Source organism: Micromesistius poutassou (genome assembly GCF_964030765.1).
Source record: "Micromesistius poutassou genome assembly, chromosome: 9".
NCBI lineage: Eukaryota > Metazoa > Chordata > Actinopteri > Gadiformes > Gadidae > Micromesistius > Micromesistius poutassou.
Genome location: NC_140279.1, coordinates 9569371 through 9588613, shown reverse-complemented (window position 1 = coordinate 9588613; position 19243 = coordinate 9569371). Strand labels below are relative to the sequence as shown.

At 55.1% G+C, this 19243-nt stretch overlaps 2 protein-coding genes across 2 annotated transcripts in view; one reads left to right on the top strand and one right to left on the bottom strand.

Annotated features, from left to right (window-relative positions):
- The window catches only part of cUnh19orf25 (chromosome Un C19orf25 homolog), a 2923-nt gene extending 2291 nt beyond the window's left edge, over nt 1-632 (top strand). Inside the window, exon 3 of the mRNA XM_084472505.1 lies at nt 302-632. Within this exon, the coding sequence (XP_084328631.1) occupies nt 302-468 (167 nt within the window). The 3' untranslated portion in view covers nt 469-632. The remainder of the gene's footprint in view (nt 1-301) is intronic.
- A 2846-nt stretch (nt 633-3478) lies between these two features.
- Nucleotides 3479-17790, bottom strand: apc2 (APC regulator of WNT signaling pathway 2; the record flags this gene model as incomplete). The annotated part of the gene is made up of 13 exons (XM_084473565.1): nt 3479-9011; nt 9499-9713; nt 9823-10017; nt 10331-10470; nt 10731-10829; nt 11116-11536; nt 12130-12228; nt 15626-15688; nt 15826-15939; nt 16229-16337; nt 16648-16948; nt 17257-17347; nt 17650-17790. 13 exons carry the CDS (start codon nt 17788-17790, stop codon nt 3479-3481), a joined length of 7521 nt encoding a protein of 2506 aa, XP_084329691.1.
- Between the last annotated feature and the right edge of the window lie 1453 nt (nt 17791-19243).

Here is a 19243-nt window from a genome sequence, read left to right as displayed (position 1 = left end):
TACACCCCATGATCATCACAACCAAAATTTGGAAAAAAGATAATAAATTACAAATAAATAATTCATGAACTACTGTTCTGAACCTCAAATTCTGAAAGGGGGACTTTGGAGAACTGATATAGCCTACTTTTTGGTGGAACTCATTTGAACAAAATATTTATGAACCCCCAATGTTGACCTGAAGTTGGCGCCACTGACCCCCAGTATAACCAGTCCTCAGACCAGTATAACCAGTCCTCAGACCATTATAACCAGTCCTCATAGACCATTATAACCATTATAACATGTCCTCATTGACCAGGCACCCAGGGGTCAGAGGTCACCTACCAGCAGGGTCGGCGCTACCTGGAGGTCAACCAGAGGCTGCTGGAGGTCAGAGGTCATCTGGGCCTTCAGAGGGAGAGGTTGCACTCGGCCGGGGAGCAGCTGGAGCGGACCGTGACCGAGGTCAAAGGTCGGGCTCTCTGAGCCACGATGGATCTGACCTTTGACCCTGAAGGTATTCAGAGTTGACTGTCTGTACTGTGACTGTCACACGGTAGAGGACTGTTTATCCCAGAGGAGCCCACACTGTTAAACCCTCTCTGTGTCATCCCTCTCCTGTCAATAAAGTTGTACTTGATAACTCATTATCTTCTGTTTTGACTCAAATGCTGTTTCTTAATTCAAGTTCTTTTCTGTACTTGTGTACTTGCGTTCTTGTGAAACGTCATCAGTCGTAGGCCAAGTACTGTTCCAATTCAAAGTTCACATCAAGTCAAGTACAGTCGTAAAACCCGGAAGTGTTCTCGATGCGTTCTTACTGGCCATTCCACTGAGGATGCATTGGAGGTGACTTGTGTGGACTTGGGACTGTTAAATATCCCAGGATGCATTTCGCATTCCCATGTTTTAAAATATTTGTAGGCAAGCTATAATAATTAACAATTATTTGCCAAAGGCGAAGTGAATAGCCCCCTCGACCCCTCGTCGCCACTTTTCACGGAGCCTGAGGTGAATAATTGTTTTAGTATATACTACACGTGAACACTCCAAAAATAAACAAGATAACACTTTTTGCCAGGATTTATTTGTTTTTATTAGCGTGACGACGCGATGAAAACAATTTCGGGATATTGCGCATATCCCAAGATAGCGAACCAATCAAATTGCGCCATCTTAGGAGGTTCACGTTTAGTATATACTAATAGGCTATATAGGAACATTTAAAAAGTATAACAAAAATGTAGGCCTATTCATTCAAAATATTTACATACTATTTAAAAATGAAAGAGGCTGGGGTTTTGTTTTATATAATTTGTTTTTATGTGTAAGTCGCTGATAGAGGAAACCAATCGCAATGGCAACGTAAATCCCGGGCCGTTCCATCCGATCGTGTCTGTGTGTGTGTGTGTGTGTGTGTGTGTGTTTCTATTCTGTGTAATTTCTTGCTTGTTTGTAATTCTTATATCAATAGCCTACTCTCCAACTTTATAGGCACGCGCATCTGTACCCTAGGCGCGCGCATCTCTTTCTTACATATAAAAAGTCGTGTGTATAGCTTATACACACGACATGCATATCTTTTCATTTATATTCATTCAAAATATTTTATATATTTTTTATATTTTAAAATGAAAGAGGCTGGGGTTTTGTTTTATATCATTTGTTTAGATTGTTTTGTAGTATATGCCTACATGAGGCCGTATAGCACAGTTAACAGAGCTGAGGTGATGACGACATAGAGTCCGCTGCTGTTCCAATTGCAGGTGCGTACTCGTCCACCATCCTCGGAGGTTTGTAGTCCTTGGAAGTCCGGACTTGCCAATTTTGCACTTCCAAATCTGCGAGTCCAAAGTTTGTGTACTTGGTATTGAGAAACGGCCAAAGAAACCACACAGGGTTATTAAAACATTACTTTATTGACACCGACTCAGACCCACGTCCAGATTCACACCTCACAGCCCTGGTCAATCACCTGGTACCACCTGGTGTACTGCTATCATACTGGTATGGGGTACCACCTGGTGTACTGCTATCATACTGGTACGGTGTTCTATCTGGTATCATAATGGTATAGTATGGTGTACCACCTGGTATCATACTGGTTTACTATAAGGTACTGGGGTAAGGTGTAGGAGGGTGTAAGATGGTGTACTATCTGGTATTATACTGGCATAGTATGGTGAACCATTTGGTACTGGGGTAAGGTCTAGGATGGTGTACTATCCAGTCCCGGGGTAAGGTGTTGGAGGGTGTTCTAAGGTACTATCGGGTGGTATCTAGTAGCAGGACCATAACGAGCGTCTGTGGGGCGGTGGTCCCGCTGTGAGTTGAACGGAGGACCAGAGGTCATCACACATCATCTTCTGACCCTGAACCCTTCCCAGGTCAAAGGTCCCCATCAGGGCGTTGGCATGGAGACCAGAAGCAGAGGGTAGGTGTCCGTCATGCTGTGGCGGCGTCAGGAGGAGTAGGTAACGCCACAGCATCTGATACATGAAGTTAAGATGTTCCACAACACAGGAGGCCAGTATGTGGGCCTCCTGATCTATCATCTATCACTACGTACAGCAAGACAAATAAACATTACATTATTCAGAACAACGTCGGCACAACTGTCACCAACTGTCCAACCGCTGGTCACTAGATCAGCTGATACAGAATACTGAGCTGGGGATAGGCCATGGGGGATAGGTTATAGGAGGGGGCCGTGGGGGATAGGTGATAGCAGGGGGCCATGGGGGATATGTGATAGCAGGGGGCCATGGGGGATAGGTGATAGGAGGGGGCCGTGGGGGATAGGTGATAGCAGGGGGCCATGGGGGATATGTGATAGCAGGGGGCCGTGGAGGATAGGTGATAGGAGGGGCCGTGGGGGATAGGTGATAGCAGGTTTCTATTGGTCTTGACAATGTTCTCAAATCCTGACCAGTCCATTTCCAGAGGACTTCCTGGAGTGTTGATCCCAGGAGGACGGGGAGCCGTGATCAAGCGCGACACTGGAAGATTTTCTAGATTAGTCTATTTACAGCAGAGGTCAAGGTTCACATCAGTCTCTCCAGCATGGCAGCTAGCTGGAGCAGCTAAAGGGTAGCGGTGGTGGCTAAGAGCAGCAGGAGGTGTGCAGTGAGCAGGACTTAAAGTTATTAAATAGTGTCTGGCGCAGTTTGGAATCCCGTGTGGTTTGTTTTGCATATCTTTGTTCTACGTCAGCCTGTCCTCGGAGTTGGTTTATGTGACGACATCCAGATAGTTACGTTTAAAGTGTGCGTGTGACGTAGTCACCAAGCAAAAGTCTATTTACACGTAAAAAATGAGTACAAAAGATGAATCTCTATTGTGAGTGATGTTGGTCCTAACTGCTATGTCGGTGGTCCTCTAGCAGATAGGAGGGTGGAAAAGGGGTGGAGCGGTGGAGGGGTGCAGGTCTCGTACCAGAGGTGATGGAGTCCCCCTGAGCTGTGGGGTTGGGTCTCCTTAGAGGTGGAGGAGTGCTCTACGCCTCTGCCTTCTCCCCAGTCTTCTGGCCACTGGGTGTGGCAGGGGGGTCTTGGGTGCTGCAGGTCATGGGGCTGGGCGTGTAGTTGAATGGGGTGACTCTGGCAGACTTACTGGGGGACCCCTGACGGAAGAGCACCCCTCCGGACGCAAAGCTGTCGGGGGTTCCCGTAGAGACGGAGCTGTGGCCCCGCGGGGGTCCCTCAGAGTCCCCTTCATGGAGGACACCTCCTGGCCCGGCCTTCCTCAGCGTGGACAGACCGGGGCCGTCCTCAGAGGCCTCGGCCTGGAGGGAGGCGCTGGAGTGGGTCTTACCGGAGAAGTCTTCTGTCTGGACGGTTGCGTCGCTGGTCTTTCGTGAGGCAAGGATGATGGTGGGCAGTTTCCCTGGCATGGCCGCACACTTGGGCTTCTCCTCAGGAGAAGGTGCCAGGGGCAGTGCCGTCGCCGGCAGAGTGGTCTTCAAGATCTGCGGCACATCCTCATCCTTAATCCTCCTCCAGGTGACCCTGTGGTTCGGCCGCGGTCCTCTCCTCTTGGTGTCATCTTCACTCTTGGCTCGCCCGCTGGAGTCTGAGGAGGAAGACCGAACCGACGAGCGGCTGGTGACCCGGCTCAGTACGTTGATACTCGGAGAGGAGGCGTGCCGTTTGAAGGTGTCCTGCTGCTGCTGCTGCTGCCTGGCTGCGGACCCCCTGGCCGGCCCGGACCGCTGCGCCGCCCTGCAGGGACTCTCTGAGCTGGTCCTCCGAGGCGGATGCCTGGCCGAGGCTTCTCGCTCCCCAGAGCTGGTCCTCATGGCGGCTGGGCTCTGCTTCAGACGACTGGGGTCCGGCTGGACTGTCTTGAGGGCTGGACCCTTACCCGGCGTCCTCCTCGGCCCCTGAACCGCCACCTTGAGCTCCTGGCAGCGGGAGGAGCAGAGGAAGACAGCGGCGGCGGCCGGACGCCCTCTGCGAGAGGAGCCCTGGGCCGGGGGAGCGGAGTGTGTGGTGCCCTCGCGCCTCAGTAGGGTTTTGGACTCTTTGATGAACGTCAGTTGTCTGTGGAACCCGTTCCGATCAGTCTCAGTCCCACCTGAGTGGGCCGAGGTCATCCGGACCATGTCCAGCCGATTGGCAGGAGGAAGTCGTTTCCCTGTCACATGGTTGTTAGGTCTGCTCACATTGGTCGGCTGGTTGGTTACCAACGGGGATATGGCTCTAGTTTGCCTTGAGCTCTGCATGAATGGGATTCGAACTGGAGACTTCTGTGTTTTATGCACGGTGGACTTTTGTTCTTGACTCGGGACAGGGGAGCGACCCTTCCGCTCAGGAGGACTCATAGCAGGGGGACTACTTGATGATGTTGCGTTCTTCTTAGGAACACATTTATTGATTTGAATCGGAGAGGTGATCTTCCTCTGGGAGTGTTTAGACGGAGTAGAGCTTTGTGAGGAACCAGAAGAAGAGCTCTTTGGAATCCTGGGTGGAGGAGTGGAGCTCCTCTTGGGGAGGGACCACTCCATCTCCTGGGGCCGTCCAAGGCGGTGGAGGCTCTTGGAGCGGTGTTGGGCGAGCTGCGGGTTCTTGGGAGCATCTGGCCTTGTTGACACTTTGTTTGGAGGGGGCCTTTGGGAGAGGGTTGTCTCTTTTTTAGGAGTGTAGATCACTGTTCTTCCTCTGAAAACCACAGGCAGGTTTGCAACCGGTTTGCGCTGAGCAAAGTCCAGAGGTTTGTTGGGCTTTTTGTCTTTTGCAAACGTCTTTTCCTTGGGTGTAAAACTGGACGTGGACATGAACGAAAGGACGGATTCTGTCTCTTCGGAGGAAGGCTCCTGTGACTTGGATGCCATCAATCCTGTAACCACAGAGTTTGCTCCTTCTTGTATCGCTCTCCACTCCACACTGTTGAGGTCTGAGTCTTTGTCAGACGCCAGGTCGTCACTGTCAGAGTCCTGATCCATGTTCCAGATGAACTTCTGCGTGTTGTTCTTTTGATTCTGATTCTTCTCTGCCTTCTTCTTCCTGGCGGCCATCTTCCTCCTCTGCTTGGGCATGGCGGATGTGATGCACCTCTGCAGGAGGTCATCCTCGGAGTCCAGGCTCACGGAGCTGGGCGAGCTCTGTGCCTCGTACGGGCTGTGGAAGGCCGTGGGCCGGGAGAGCCCCGTTGGGTTGGTTTTGTTGTGTCTAGTCTTGGTCCAGATCTGCTGTGGTTTGGCCTGGTGCTCCTCAAACTCTGCATCACTGAGGGAGCTCAGAGAGGTGCTGAGGGAGTAGCATGACGGAGAATCGCTCTTCATCAGGTTCTGCTTGATCCTGTGGAAGCCTTTGGGCTCGCTCGGCGGCTCTGTTCTGCCGACGTTGGTCATGCTCCGGGAGAGAATGTTTCTGCTCGCTTCCCTCATCTGTCTTCTCCCCGGGCGTTTGGTGAACCGCTCTTCTCGTTCCTTCTGGTCATTGTAGCAGTAGACGTCTTCTTTAGTGTGGGATGTCTCTGGGTTTTGTATGACAGGAAGTGCCAGGACTTGCCCTTGGCGCGGCCGCTGTTGATTGGGGGACTGATCGCGGTTTCTCTGATTGGTCACTCTGTCAGTCACTTCTTTACTCTGCATCAGCAGTTTCTGAGTCGGGATGACGTGTTTGGTTGTTTTGCTCGTTTGGTTGACTTGTACGTTGGGTTGGGAGTTAACCCGATTGTTCTTATGGAAGTAAGAGAACTTCCTCAAGTCATCGATCCTCTTGGCCTCGTCGTCCACCACGTCCTGGCCCCCAGTGTCTCTGGCCCTCCAGTCCTTGGCTCCCTTCTCCTTCACCGGGTACTGAAGAGTCTCATCACTCAAAGATGTGGTGCTGGAGAAGTTGACCGGAGTCCCTTCTGCAGAGTCGGTGAAGGACGAGTCGTCGAGTGTGATCTCCTTCTGTGTCATGACGACCCTCCTTCCGCTGGAGTGTGGGACCATCATGTAGACTGGCAGTTGCATCTGCTTCTTGCTCTGAGAGTTTAGAAGATGAGGTGGGACGCTGGCCATCAGCGATGGCCGAACCTTTCGGAACTTTGACGGCATCGCCGAGTTGATGCATTCTTTCAGGATCTCTATGTCGTCATCTGAGGTCGCCTCGCTAGACTGTTCCTCCCGGTCCCCTGCGTCGTCGTCGGCGAGTGGAGGGTTTCTGTCGCTCTGCTGCAGCAGAGGAGTGAGCTTCAGCTCCACGTCCTTCTGGACGTAGTGCTCATGCAGGGGCAGGGCACTTAGGCTCGACGCGCACGAGAAGTTCTCTGTGGGCTTCTCCACAGTGAAGTAGATCATGGTGTCCAGGTCAGGAGGGAGGTTGAACCTCTCTTTGAAGTCTGCGATCTCGAGGAACTTGCGCAGGCTGCTTTCCCACGGCCCGCCGCCGCCCTGCGTCTCCGCGGGGTTCGGCTCCACACAGCAGGGGGTCTTACTCCGGCTCGGAGGCATGGTCTGACCCGGACTGTCGGGGAGGTCACTGGGGCTGATGGTTCCATCGATCATCTCGCTGCACGGATCGCTCTGAATGGAGCTGGCAATGGATGGAGAGTCAAAGCTCCCGAGAGAGCTGAGGGAGCTGCAGCGGCTCATGACGAGCGGCGTCTCGTGGATGTAGTTCTCCGAGGAGCTGGATGGAGAGCGGTCCTCCAGCAGGGTTGGCGACGTGCCGCGGGAGTACTCCTTCTCCTGTTTGGACGGGATCTCCATGGGATCGGTTCGGAGCTCGTCCTTCCCGGGAAAAGTTTTGGAGTCGGTCACCAGCAGCTGGCTGTCGCTGAGATCTTCCAAGGTTTCGTCTTCCAAGGTTTCATCTTCTGCGGTCGTCTTCACCACCTCTTCTCCGTCTTCGACCTCGATAATCTCCAGCGACGAGTCACTCTCCAGCTCGTTGTCGCTCTGGCTCTGTCCGTCCAGCTGTCCCTCCCCGGAGGACAGGGAGGACAGCGAGCTGCAGCGCGAGAAGCAGATAGGCGTGTTCTCCACCGAGTACTTCTGCACCGTCTCCAGGGGTCCGATGGTGGGGCTCCGGGCTGAGCCCAGGGGAGGGAACTTGGTGAGACTCCCCGCTGTGAGCACGCTAGGAACCCAGGCCTGCCTCCTCACGGCCTGGGCGGCCTGCACATGGACCGTCGTCTTCGCTGCACCAAATTTAGCCCCACTGTGAATCAGAGGAACGTGTTGATAGGAGGGAGAGAGCTTAATGGAGGCCATGCTGACGTCAGAGGAGAGTTTAGTCGAGACGCTGGTCGGGGTGTGAGCTACCAGCTCCTGCTCTACACTGCTAGCATCATAAGCTTTGAGCTCTTTGTTGTCCACAGAATCTCTCTCTGGAACGTTGAGTGGGTTGGGATGGCTCATGGCAGTGGCCCCGGCATTAGTATACTCCTGACGTTTAGCATACTCCAGATGGTTAGCATACTCCAGATGGTTAGCATATTGCTGATGGTTAGCATATGGCTGATGATTAGCATATCCGTGATGAACGACCTTGAGATCCAGCTGACTGGGCCTCTTGTGTTGCAGAGTGGCCGCAGTGGCTGAGGGGGCGATCTGGTCTTTACTGCCGCAGTAGCCGTCGCTGGTGCTGCCGCTGTTCAGGCTGTCGGTGGACAGGCTGGTGTGGGCCGCCTTCAGGCGGATCAGGGCATGGGCTCGGCTGAGGCGCTCCCTGTGGGCCAGGCTGCTGGTATCCGACAGGTGGCAGGGCGAGCAGGACTTGGCCCGCGCCTCGTTCAGCTCGTCCATCCCGTAGGGCCAGTCGGCAAAGGGGTCCTCGGAGCTGAGGCTGAAGCTGTCCTCCGACGAGGTATGCATGGTGATGTCGTCCACCAGGCGGTCGATCTTGGCCACGGTGTTGGTGATCTTCTTGGCGAGCGTCTCGGCGGCGGCAGACACCACGTGGTCGTGAGACGCGTGCCTCTTGTCGCCGCCGTGAGACGGCTCTGCCTCCCGTTCTGCCTCGTTGTCTTTCCTTCCCGCTTGGAGGAAGTTAGAGTTACTGAGGAACATGGAGAGCCGGGAGAAGCTTCCGGTGTCTAGACTGCTGGACAGGTTGGGGCCCTCATCGTCGTCGAAGCAGCCCGAGTCGGAGGCGTAGTCCCGGGCCAGGCTCTCCATGTGGCGGAGGGGCTTGTGGAGGCCCAGGTGTTTGGGGCTGGGCTTGTCCAGGGTGTCGAAGGTCTCCGAGAGGTGCTTGGCGTCGAGCTCTGCCTCCAGCGCCTTCTGCTTTCTCATGTAGAGCGAGGGCACGCAGGAGCCCGGCGAGACCACCGCTGCGTCCTTGTACTTCAAGGGGCGGTTGGAGAGCAGGTTCCGGAGGGCGGCCGCGCTGCCCATGGCGATCATCTTGTGCTTGGAGTGGATGAGGTTGCGCAGCATGCTGACGGCGCCCAGGTCCCAGAGCAGCTCCTGGTCGCGGGGGCTGCGCGCCGACAGGTTCCACAGGGTCCCACAGGCATTGCTGACGATGGTCAGGCTGTGGGAGCGCAGGTGCTGCAGCAGCGTCTGCAGGCAGCTGTGGTCCCGCAGGACTTGTCTGAAGACCAGAGGAACAGCAGATACAGCCTTAGGGAAACATCAATATGAAGTGGAATACAAAAAACCTCCACTAGACCACTAGTGAGGGAATCTTAACCAGCCAACCCTAACCCTTTAACCAGCCTAACCTAACCAGCCTACCCTAACCCTCTAACTAGCCTACCCTAACCCTCTAACCAGCCTACCCTCACCCTCTAACCAGCCTACCCTAACCCTTACCAGCCTACCTTAACCTTCTACCAGCCTACCCTCACCCTCTAACCAGCCTACCCTAACCAGCATACCCTAACCCTAACCAGCCTACCCTAACCCTAACCAGCCGACCCTTACCCTCTAACCAGCCTACCCTCACCCTCTAACCAGCCTACCCTAACCAGCCTACCCTAACCCTCTAACCAGCCTATCCTAACCCTCACCAGCCTACCCTAACCCTCTAACCAGCATACCCTAACCCTAACCAGCCTACAATCACTACCCAGACCCACCGGTAGTCGTCCCGCGTGGCGATGAGGCTGGACACGTTGCGGAGGATGCCCCCCCCACTCTCGATGATGGCCAGGGAATTGGTCTGGCAGCGGTAGGTCAGGGTGGAGACCAGGAAGCCCAGTGCCCCGTCCACCGAGCAGATGGACACCTTGTTCTCCACGCTGTGGGCGGACAGGTTCCACAGCGCACTGAGCAGGCTCTTCAGGGTCGACTCCTGAGGGGCGGAATTACACACACAACATGTTACACACAACTGATCCACCTCCTAGAACCTGATCCACCTCCTAGAACCACCTCAGACCTGGTCCAGGGACCGGACTCACCTTGGTGGCCTGCAGGGCGCAGCTGATGAGGGCCGGGACGCTGCCCATGTCCCGCAGAACCCTCTTGCTGCTGATGTCGGCCCGCCAGGACAGGTTCCTCAGGATGCTGGAGACCACCTGGTGGAGCTCCTCGCTGTCCGACTCCAGCTGGGCCACCAGCGCCGCCAGGCAGCTCCGCTTGGAGCACAGCGTGGCCTGCAGGGACAGGGAGAGGCGTCTCATCCTCTGGTGGTCCAGCACCACGCTGCTGGTGACACCAATGCCACCGCGCCCCGACAGACTCGGGTTCAGAGGTCACCTGGACTCTGCATAGCCTCCCGCCTTACCCCCCACACCCCTTTTACACACTTATTGTATGTTGTACGTCCTGGCACTTAAAAATAGTACTCAGCATGGTAGAGCGTCTTATCCTAGCTATCTTTGTTGTACACTAACCCTGTCTGACGGAGGCCCCCTGCGGTCCCAGTGGGTCCTGACGGAGGCCTCCATTCCTGACAGAGGCTCCTACCTTGTTGGCCACGTCCCCGAAGGTGAGGTTGGTGAGCGCCATGCCAGCGTAGCGCCGCAGCGCCAGGTTGATGGGGTCGTTGAGCATCCCGTACGTCTCCTGGTCCAGATGGAGAAGGTCAGCCACCACCTGCAGGGCGCCTGGAGCACAGCACACAGTGAGGGGCTGCCCCCTGACGGAGGCACTGCCCCCTGACGGAGGCCCTGCCCCCTGACGGAGGCTCAGCACACAGTGATGGGCTGCCCCCTGACGGAGGCTCAGCACACAGTGAGGGGCTGCCCCCTGACGGAGGGAGTGCACAGCATTGTTTAGTGTTCTGTGTCATGATGTTGTTGTGTTGTGTTGTGGTTGTTTAGTGTTGTGTTATGATGTGGTTCTTTAGTGTGCTGTTGTTGTTTACCCAGCTCGTTCATGGCTCGGCGGTACTCCTCCTCGAAGGAGAGCTTCATCACAGCGCAGGTCACCTGACAGATCTGAGGGTCCACCGGCTCCGGGATGTCTGGAGGAGAACCGCAGTGAGCAGAGGAACCAGGACCACTACAGAGAACCACCTAGAACCTGATCCACCTCCTAGAACCTGATCCACCTCCTAGAACCTGATCCACCTCCTGGTCTGTTCATGTTCAGGTTCATGTTCATCTGAGAGTAATGACATCATCCAAAGGGGTGGGGGTGAGGGGGGGTGAGGGGGGGTGATGGTGAAGAGGGGGGGGTGATGATGAAGATGGAGGGTGAGTGGGATTGAGGAGGGGTGAGGAGGGTGATGGGGTCTCATGGGGTCTCACCGCTGGCCCGGGTGCCCCCCGGGGTGGGGGCGGCGCGGTGGCTGTGGATCCACTCCCAGCCCGAGTCGCAGTGCGAGCGGATCTGCTCCAGCATGTGCAGCACCCTCATCTCGCGGCGCGCCCGGCCCTCGTCCGCCTGGCAGTAGATGATGTTGTGGAGCGTGGCGCTGGCCCGCGACCGCGCCTCGCGGCTGCAGCCGTCCGGCCCCCCGTCCGACCCCCCGTTGGGCCCCCCGTCCGGCGCCCCGCCCGGCCCCCCGTCCGGCCCCTGGTGGAGGATCTGCACCAGCAGGGGGACGCAGCCGCAGCGCCGCATGGCCAGGCAGCTGTCCTGGGAGCTGGACATGGCCAGCAGTGCCCGCGACAGCTCCTCCTTGTCCCGGTTGGCCATCATGGAGAGGAGCCAGAACACCATCTCCACCTGGGGGGAGGAGGACCGTCAGGACCTCCACCCAGACCCCCTCCACCCAGACCCCCTCCACCCAGACCCCTTCCACCTAGACCCCCCTCCACCCAGACCCCCTCCACCCAGACCCCCTCCACCTAGACGCCCCTCCACCCAGACCCCCTCCACCCAGACCCCCTCCACCTAGACCCCCTCCACCTAGACCACCTCATTCACCCAGACCCCCTCCACCAAGACCACCTCCACCTAGACCCCCTCCACCTAGACCACCTCCACCTAGACCCCCTCCACCTAGACCACCTCATTCACCCAGACCCCCTCCACCTAGACCACCTCATTTACCCAGACCCCCTCCACCCAGACCACCTCCACCCAGACCCCCTCCACCTAGACCACCTCATTCACCCAGACCCCCTCCACCTAGACCACCTCCACCTAGACCCTCTCCACCTAGACCAGCTCAGAATATAACAGTAGAGTAGAGGTGGACATTACACTTATGTTAAACTAAATCAGAGGGTTGTTTTAATTAAACAAGATTAACAGGTTATTTAAATTAAACCAGATTAAGGGGTAATTTAAGTGAGTTTTTAAGTGGGGTTAAGTACCTTGCTCCCGCCATCCCCAGCCGGCTCGGCGGCGGCAGCGGCCGACGTGCTGTTCTCCGTCTCACCGCCAGGGGGCGACTCCGCAGCGCACAGCTGCAGCTGAACAATAACACCACAAAAGGAAAAAAAAAGAGGAGTCATAATAAATCAATAATAATACAGCATAACACTTAATGTACTAGAGAAGGCTCTGTTGGTTTCAATATGAAGGGTCTTTGAGACCATCATCATTGGAGATAATATAATAATAAAAAGACAGACAGACAGACAGACAGAGAGCATCAAATGAAAGCTCAGCTCCGTCTTTGATCTGACATCACTATTCCCTCCCCCCTCCTGGGTCACCATGGCAACAGGACTGCCTTATATGTGTATGGGAGGGGGGGATGCTGATGTAATTCTTGTCCCAGAATGCCGAGCAGCGGGGGGTGTTGGAGATGAGAGTTAGGGGACAGCCAATCAGAACAGAGCTGGGAGTAGGCCAGATCTCTGGACAGGTTGCTAGGCAACAGATCTCTCTCTCTCTCTCTCTCTCTCTCTCTCTCTCTCTCTCTCTCTCTCTCTCTCTCTCTCTCTCTCTCTCTCTCTCTCTCTCTCTCTCTCTCTCTCTGTCCTTAAGGAGCAGGTAGGGGTTAGACAGTACAGAGACATCTCATTAAGGAGCAGGTAGGGGTTAGACTCTCTCTCTCTCTCTCTTTCTCTCTTTCTCTCTCTCTCTCTCTCTCTCTCTCTCTCTGAATGCCATTCTTCCAGGTGTGCCATGTCATGTTGTCACGGTAACCAGGAGGAACAGGTCGACCAGGAAGGGCGAGAGACGGTAGGAATGTGTTCTCCTCATTCCTTCCAGGGGCTCAGTGAGTCCTCACCTCCAGTCTGCAGTACCGGAGGGTTGGATATAAAGCCATAGATACGTCCTTTTCTACCGATACTACGACACTGTAGCATTCAGATCTATACTATTATCTACTCTACCGTCATGTACAGCGGGAGGGAGGCTTCTGAGGGGTCGGAGAACTCTGAGGATCACCTGGAAATCCCTCAGGAAGCCCTGAACCCTCTGGAGCCCCTAGAGACCGGCCCTCTGGACCCTCTGGACCCTCTGGAGCCCCTAGAGACCGGCCCTCTGGACCCTCTGGACCCTCTGGAGCCCCTAGAGACCGGCCCTCTGGACCCTTTGGACCCCCTAGAGACCGGCCCTCTGGACCCCCTAGCGACCGGCCCTTTGGACCCTCTGGAGACCAGTCCTCTGGACCCTCTGGACCCTCTGGAGACTGGCCCTCTGGACCCCCTAGCGACCAGCCCTCTGGACCCTCTGGAGACTGGCCCTCTGGACCCCCTAGCGACCAGCCCTCTGGACCCTCTGGAGACCGGTCCTCTTGAGGTTCTGATCAGGGGGTTCAGGGAGGACTTCCTGAGTGTCTTCAGGGAGGACGGAGAGAGGAGGAGCCGACTGTCGGTGGACCTTCTGAAAGAGGACCTCCACCACCTCAGAGAAGACCTGAGCAGCGTCTTCAGGATGAGAACCTCCAGAGTCCTGAAGGAGGACCGCTCCCCCTCCTTCAAAGTAAGAGTCCTGTCCAGACTGAGATCTGAAGGTCCTGTCGGGTTTGGGTCAGGACCTTCTCCAGACAGACCAGGACCTCTTCCAGACAGACTAGAACCTCTTGCAGACAGACCAGAACCTCTTGCAGACAGACCAGAACCTCTTCCAGACAGACCAGAACCTCTTGCAGACAGACCAGAACCTCTTCCAGACAGACCAGGACCTCTTCCAGACAGACCAGAACCTCTTCCAGACAGACCAGGACCTCTTCCAGACAGACCAGGACCTCTTCCAGACAGACCAGAACCTCTTCCAGACAGACCAGAACCTCTTCCAGACAGACCAGGACCTTCTCCAGACAGACCAGGACCTCTTCCAGACATACCAGCAGAGAACGGACCCCCAGACACCCCCCTCACCCAGCACACCACCTCTGGAGGTCAGAACCTAAACCACTACCCCCTACACAAAATTCATGTAAACATCAGTCCTACACAACATGTGATGGGTCCACAGAATTTCCAACCAAAGGGGAGGAGGAGGAGGATGAGGTGGAGGAGGTGGAGGAGGAGGAGGAGGAGGAGGAGAAGGAAGAGGAGAAAGTGGAGGAGGATGCTGATGAGCTGAAGTTGCCATGGTAACCAATAAGCCCTCCTCCTGTGGTATCATGAGACTGCCATGGTAACCAATAAGCCCACCCCCTTTGGTATCATAAGGCTGCCACAGTAACCAATAAGCCCGCCCCCTGTGGTATGATTAGGCTGCCATGGTAACCAATAAACCCGCTCCCTGTGGTATAATGAGACTGGTGAGTCTCAGACCCTCTGCTTTGGTCTCGCGCAGGCGGCCTGGAGGGCTGGGGTCCGTCAAGAGCTGTAAGTATCACCTACTAACTATCACCTACTAACTATCAACAACTAACTATTAACTACTAACTATCACCTACTAACTATCAACAACTAACTATCAACTACTAACTATCAACTACTAACTATCACCTACTTACTATCAACTACTAACTATCAACTACTAACTATCACCTACTTACTATCAACTACTAACTATCACCTACTTACTATCAACTACTAACTATCAACTACTAACTATCACCTACTAACTATTAACTACTAACTATTCTAACTCTTACTTAACCGTTAGCAAGCATATGGTGTAACAGATGAGCTAGAACGAGAACAAGCCCTTAACCGAGGGGGACCACACCCCCTTACCAAATCAGACCACGCCCCTAGCCAATTTAGACCACACCCCTTCTCCAGCTGCGGTATCTTCTTAGGGTCACGACGCTCTTGTGTGCCTCAGATGCGGTGGCCCTGACCCTTGACCCCAACACGGCCGGGGCGGAGCTGAGGCTGTCAGCTGACGGCCGGAGGGCGGGGCGTGTCTGGGGGGCGGAGCAGCCTCGCCCCCTCCACCCGGACCGCTTCCTGTCCTGCCCCCAGGTGTTGGGCCGCGAGGGCCTGCTCGGCTCGGCCTACTGGGAGGTGGCCTGCCGGGGGGGCGTGGACGTGGGCGTGGCCTACAGGAGCATCAGCAGGAAGGGGGAGGCGGCCAGCTGTCTGATTGGTCACAACCAAGCGTCCTGGAGCTTGGAGTGTTCTGAGCGGGGCTTCGTAGCGAGTCACGCGGGCCGCAGGGTGGGGGCAGGGCCGGGTGACTCCGTCCCCCACAGGGTGGGGGTGTTTCTGGATTGGCCAGGGGGGGCGCTGTCCTTCTACTTCCTGTCAGCTGACCGCAGGACACGTCTCCACACCTTCCACTGCAGCTTCTCACAACCCCTGTTCCCCGCCTTCTGGCTCTGGGGGGGCGGGGCCTCCCTGGACCTGCTGACCCCCCCCATCACCTACTGAGTGTGCGTGTGCATGTGTGTGTCTGTGTGTGTGTGTGTGTGTGTGTGTGTGTGTGTGTGTGTGTGTGTGTGTGTATATGTGTTACCTCCTGGTTCTCTCTGGCTTCTTGAAGCTCTCTTTCCAGCTGTTCCAGACGACCCACACGCATCTGGATACACACACACACACACACACACACACACACACACACACAGAGTTTAGTCTCCAGATGTGTACATGAGTGTATCCAAAGCCTTCTGATGACCAATGAGGAGCGCTCCCCTCAGCGGGCCAAGCAGAGCTCACCTGGGTCCTCTGCACTGTGAGCTGATTGGTCCCGAAGCGTTCCTCCATCGCGGAGCGGACCTGCTGCACCTCGAACTCCAGCTGCTGCCGGATCAGGTCCATCTGGATGGAAAACTACAACCGGACCCGGGATCAGGGTAAGAATGTGTGTGTGTGTGTGTGTGTGTGTGTGTGTCAAGGTGTGTATGTGTCCTCATGGTGTTGTGTGTGTGTGTGTGTGTGTGTGTGTGTGTGTGTGTGTGTGTGTGTGTGTGTGTGTGTGTGTGTGTGTGTGTGTCAGCCTGTGTGTGTGTGTGTGTGTGTGTGTCCCCACTGTGTCGATGTGTGTCTGTGTTTGTGTGCGTGTGTGTGTGTCTCTGTGTGTGTGTGTGTGTGTGTATGTGTGTGTGTGTGTGCGTCTCACCGTGTCGATTTGTGGTAGCTGGTTCAGCCGTTGTGTGAGTCCCTGCAGCTCGCTGTAGAACCAACACCGCTCCCTCTCCTCCCGCTCCATCTCGCTCAGCAGGAGGCTCCTGTAACCACAGCAACCGCGTTACCACCCCTCGTCCTCGCTCTCCCCCACCTCCCCCCCACTCCCCCCCCACTCCCCCCCTCTCCCCCCCTCTCTCCCTTGCTCTCCCCCGCTCCCTCGCTCTCTCTCACTCTCTCTCCCTCTCCCCTGCTCTCCCCTGCTCTCCCCCGCTCTCTCTCCCTCTCCCCCGCTCTCTCTCCCTCTCCCCCGCTCTCCCCCGCTCTCCCTCGCTCTCCCCCGCTCTCCCCCGCTCTCCCCCTCTCTCTCTCCCTCTCCCCCGCTCTCTATTAAGATGTGTGGTGTGGTCTCACTTCTCCCGGTACAGCTCCTCCACATGCTGCTCATTCATTCGTCCGTCTCCACCAATCAGGGCGGCCATGGGCGGGGCTCCGTCCAGGAGGGCGTCGTCGGGGACGGTGTTCTGCCGGGAGGAGGAGGAGGAGGAGGGGGGGCGCAGCGGGTGACCACCCCTCAACAGGGCGGAGGGGGGCGGGGCTAATGTGGAAGGGGGCGGGGCTAGGGCCAAGAGGTCCCCCCTCTCTGCCCCGGTGAGGGGGGGCAGGGCGGGGCGTGTCTTCAGCTCATAGTAGTTGGTGAGGTCCATGTGGAGCTCTGCGTCAACAGAACAACAAGGGAACTTTATTGATCCAATCAGATGACAGCATGGCATCATCTACACATCATGACAGCATCATCATGACATCATCATCATGACATGATCATGACATGATCATGGGATCATCATGACATCATCATGGCAACATCATGACATGATCATGACATCATCAGGACATCATCTTCATGACATCATCGTCATGTCATCCTCATCATGACATCATCTTTATGTCATCCTCATCATGACATCATCTTCATGACATCATCATCATGTCATTATCATGACATCATCACCATGGGGTCACCTTTTAGCTGGTCCAGGACGTCGGTTCGCCCCGAGGAGGCCAGCGTTCCCGCCTCCTGGTCCAGTTTGGTCTGGAGCTGCTTCAGCACCTCCTGGAGGAGGAGGAGGAGGGGGGAGAGAGGAGTCACCAGAGATCAGAGGGATGATAGTGCTGTGTGGTTAAGGTGACATTGTTCTAGATGCTAGCTGGTCTGCTGTAGATGCTGGTAGATCTGCTGTAGATAATAGCTGGTTTGGTGTAGATGCTGGTAGGTCTGCTGTAGATAATAGCTGGTCTGCTGTAGATGCTGGTAGGTCTGCTGTAGATAATAGCTGGTTTGGTGTAGATGCCAGCTGATTTGCTGTAGATGCTAGCTGGTCTGCTGTAGATGCTAGCGGGTTTGCTGTGCGGTACCTTCATGTCTGACGTCTCGTTCTCCAGTTTGAACAAGTGGTTGGAGTTGTCCTCCAGCTCGCGCCGCAGGTGGGAGTTCTCCTTGCGGAGGGCCTGCACCTGGTGGGCCAGCTGGTCGTAGGACGCCGCTACCGTGGCCATCGCTGTCCTCACTGCTGCCGGCTGTCACACAACAAATTATCGTGAGTCTGTACAGCCAGAAAGGACTGTCATCCCCTGTCTAGTGTGAGGCTCCAGGCATCCTAGACCCCATCCTGCTCACTAATGTTGTGCATTTGAAGTCCCTGCACGGCCCTCTCGTTTAAGAACAAGTGGTCATAACCCTGATGGCGTTAGAATTCTGATCCCACCAGAACTCTGATCTCATCAGAACTCTCCTCTCTCAGCACCCTGATTGCAACACGCATCTCAGAATGTCTGGCAGATTTCAGCACTTGGACGACTGCTCATCACCTGAAGCTTAACCACAACAGACTGAGCTCCTCCTAATGCCAGGGACATCGCTGTATCTCCATCACCAACTGCGAGAAACCTCAGTGTGGTACTAGACAATCAGTTCCGCAGAACGCTGCAGCGCGCCTCGTGTTCAACCTACCAAAATTCGCCCATGTGACCCTCCCCTCTTGAGGGACCTCCACTGGCTCCCTTTAGTAGCTTGTATCAGATTCAAGACAATGGTACTGGCCTACAAGGTGGCCAATGGAACTGCCACCTCCAAGCGCTGGTCAGACCACACCCCCCAGCTCGAGCACTCAACTACCTCGGCTGGATGTCTGGTACCGCCGTCGCTAAGAGAACAACAAAGTCACAACTCTTCTCTGTTTTGGCACCGCAGTGGTGGAACGAGCTGCCTGCCGACATCAGGACCGCAGAGTCGCTCACCTTCCGCTAGAGACTCAAGACTCGGTTGTTCAGAGCTAACCTAAGCTCTGCATAGCCACCCTCCTTTATATATATTTCTATAATGTCGTTAGAACGTACTGTTCGATTAATCAGAAAATGGTTATATTCCAGATGCAGCTGTGACGTATAAAAAATAAAGAGGATTGTCAAATCACAATCAGCTCTGTGCTCGACAACTCCTCCTGGCTCTGCTTCTCTGGGTTCCACCTGCTGTGTCTCCAGGGGGTTCACTCTCTACTGCCGGAGGTGGGAGGTGATGATTGTTTTTTTCTACTTCAAGTGAAACACGGGGAACACCATGTTGAGTATCAGAGGCCCAAGCTAATCTTTAGGTTTCTGACACCATCTCTCTCTCTCTATCTCTCTCTCTCTCTCTCTCTCTCTCTTTGTCTCTTTCTCTGCTATGTGATCATGCTAAGCTATGTGATCGTGCTAAGCTATGTGATCGTGCTAAGCTACGTGATTGTGCTAAGCTATGTGATCATGCTAAGCTATGTGATTGTGCTAAGCTTTGTGATCGTGCTAAGCTACGTGATTGTGCTAAGCTATTTGATCATGCTAAGTTTTGTGATCGTGCTAAGCTACGTGATCGTGCTAAGCTATGTGATTGTGCTAAGCTATGTGGTCATGCTAAGCTACGTGATCATGTTAAGCTACGTGATCGTGCTAAGCTACGTGATTGTGCTAAGCT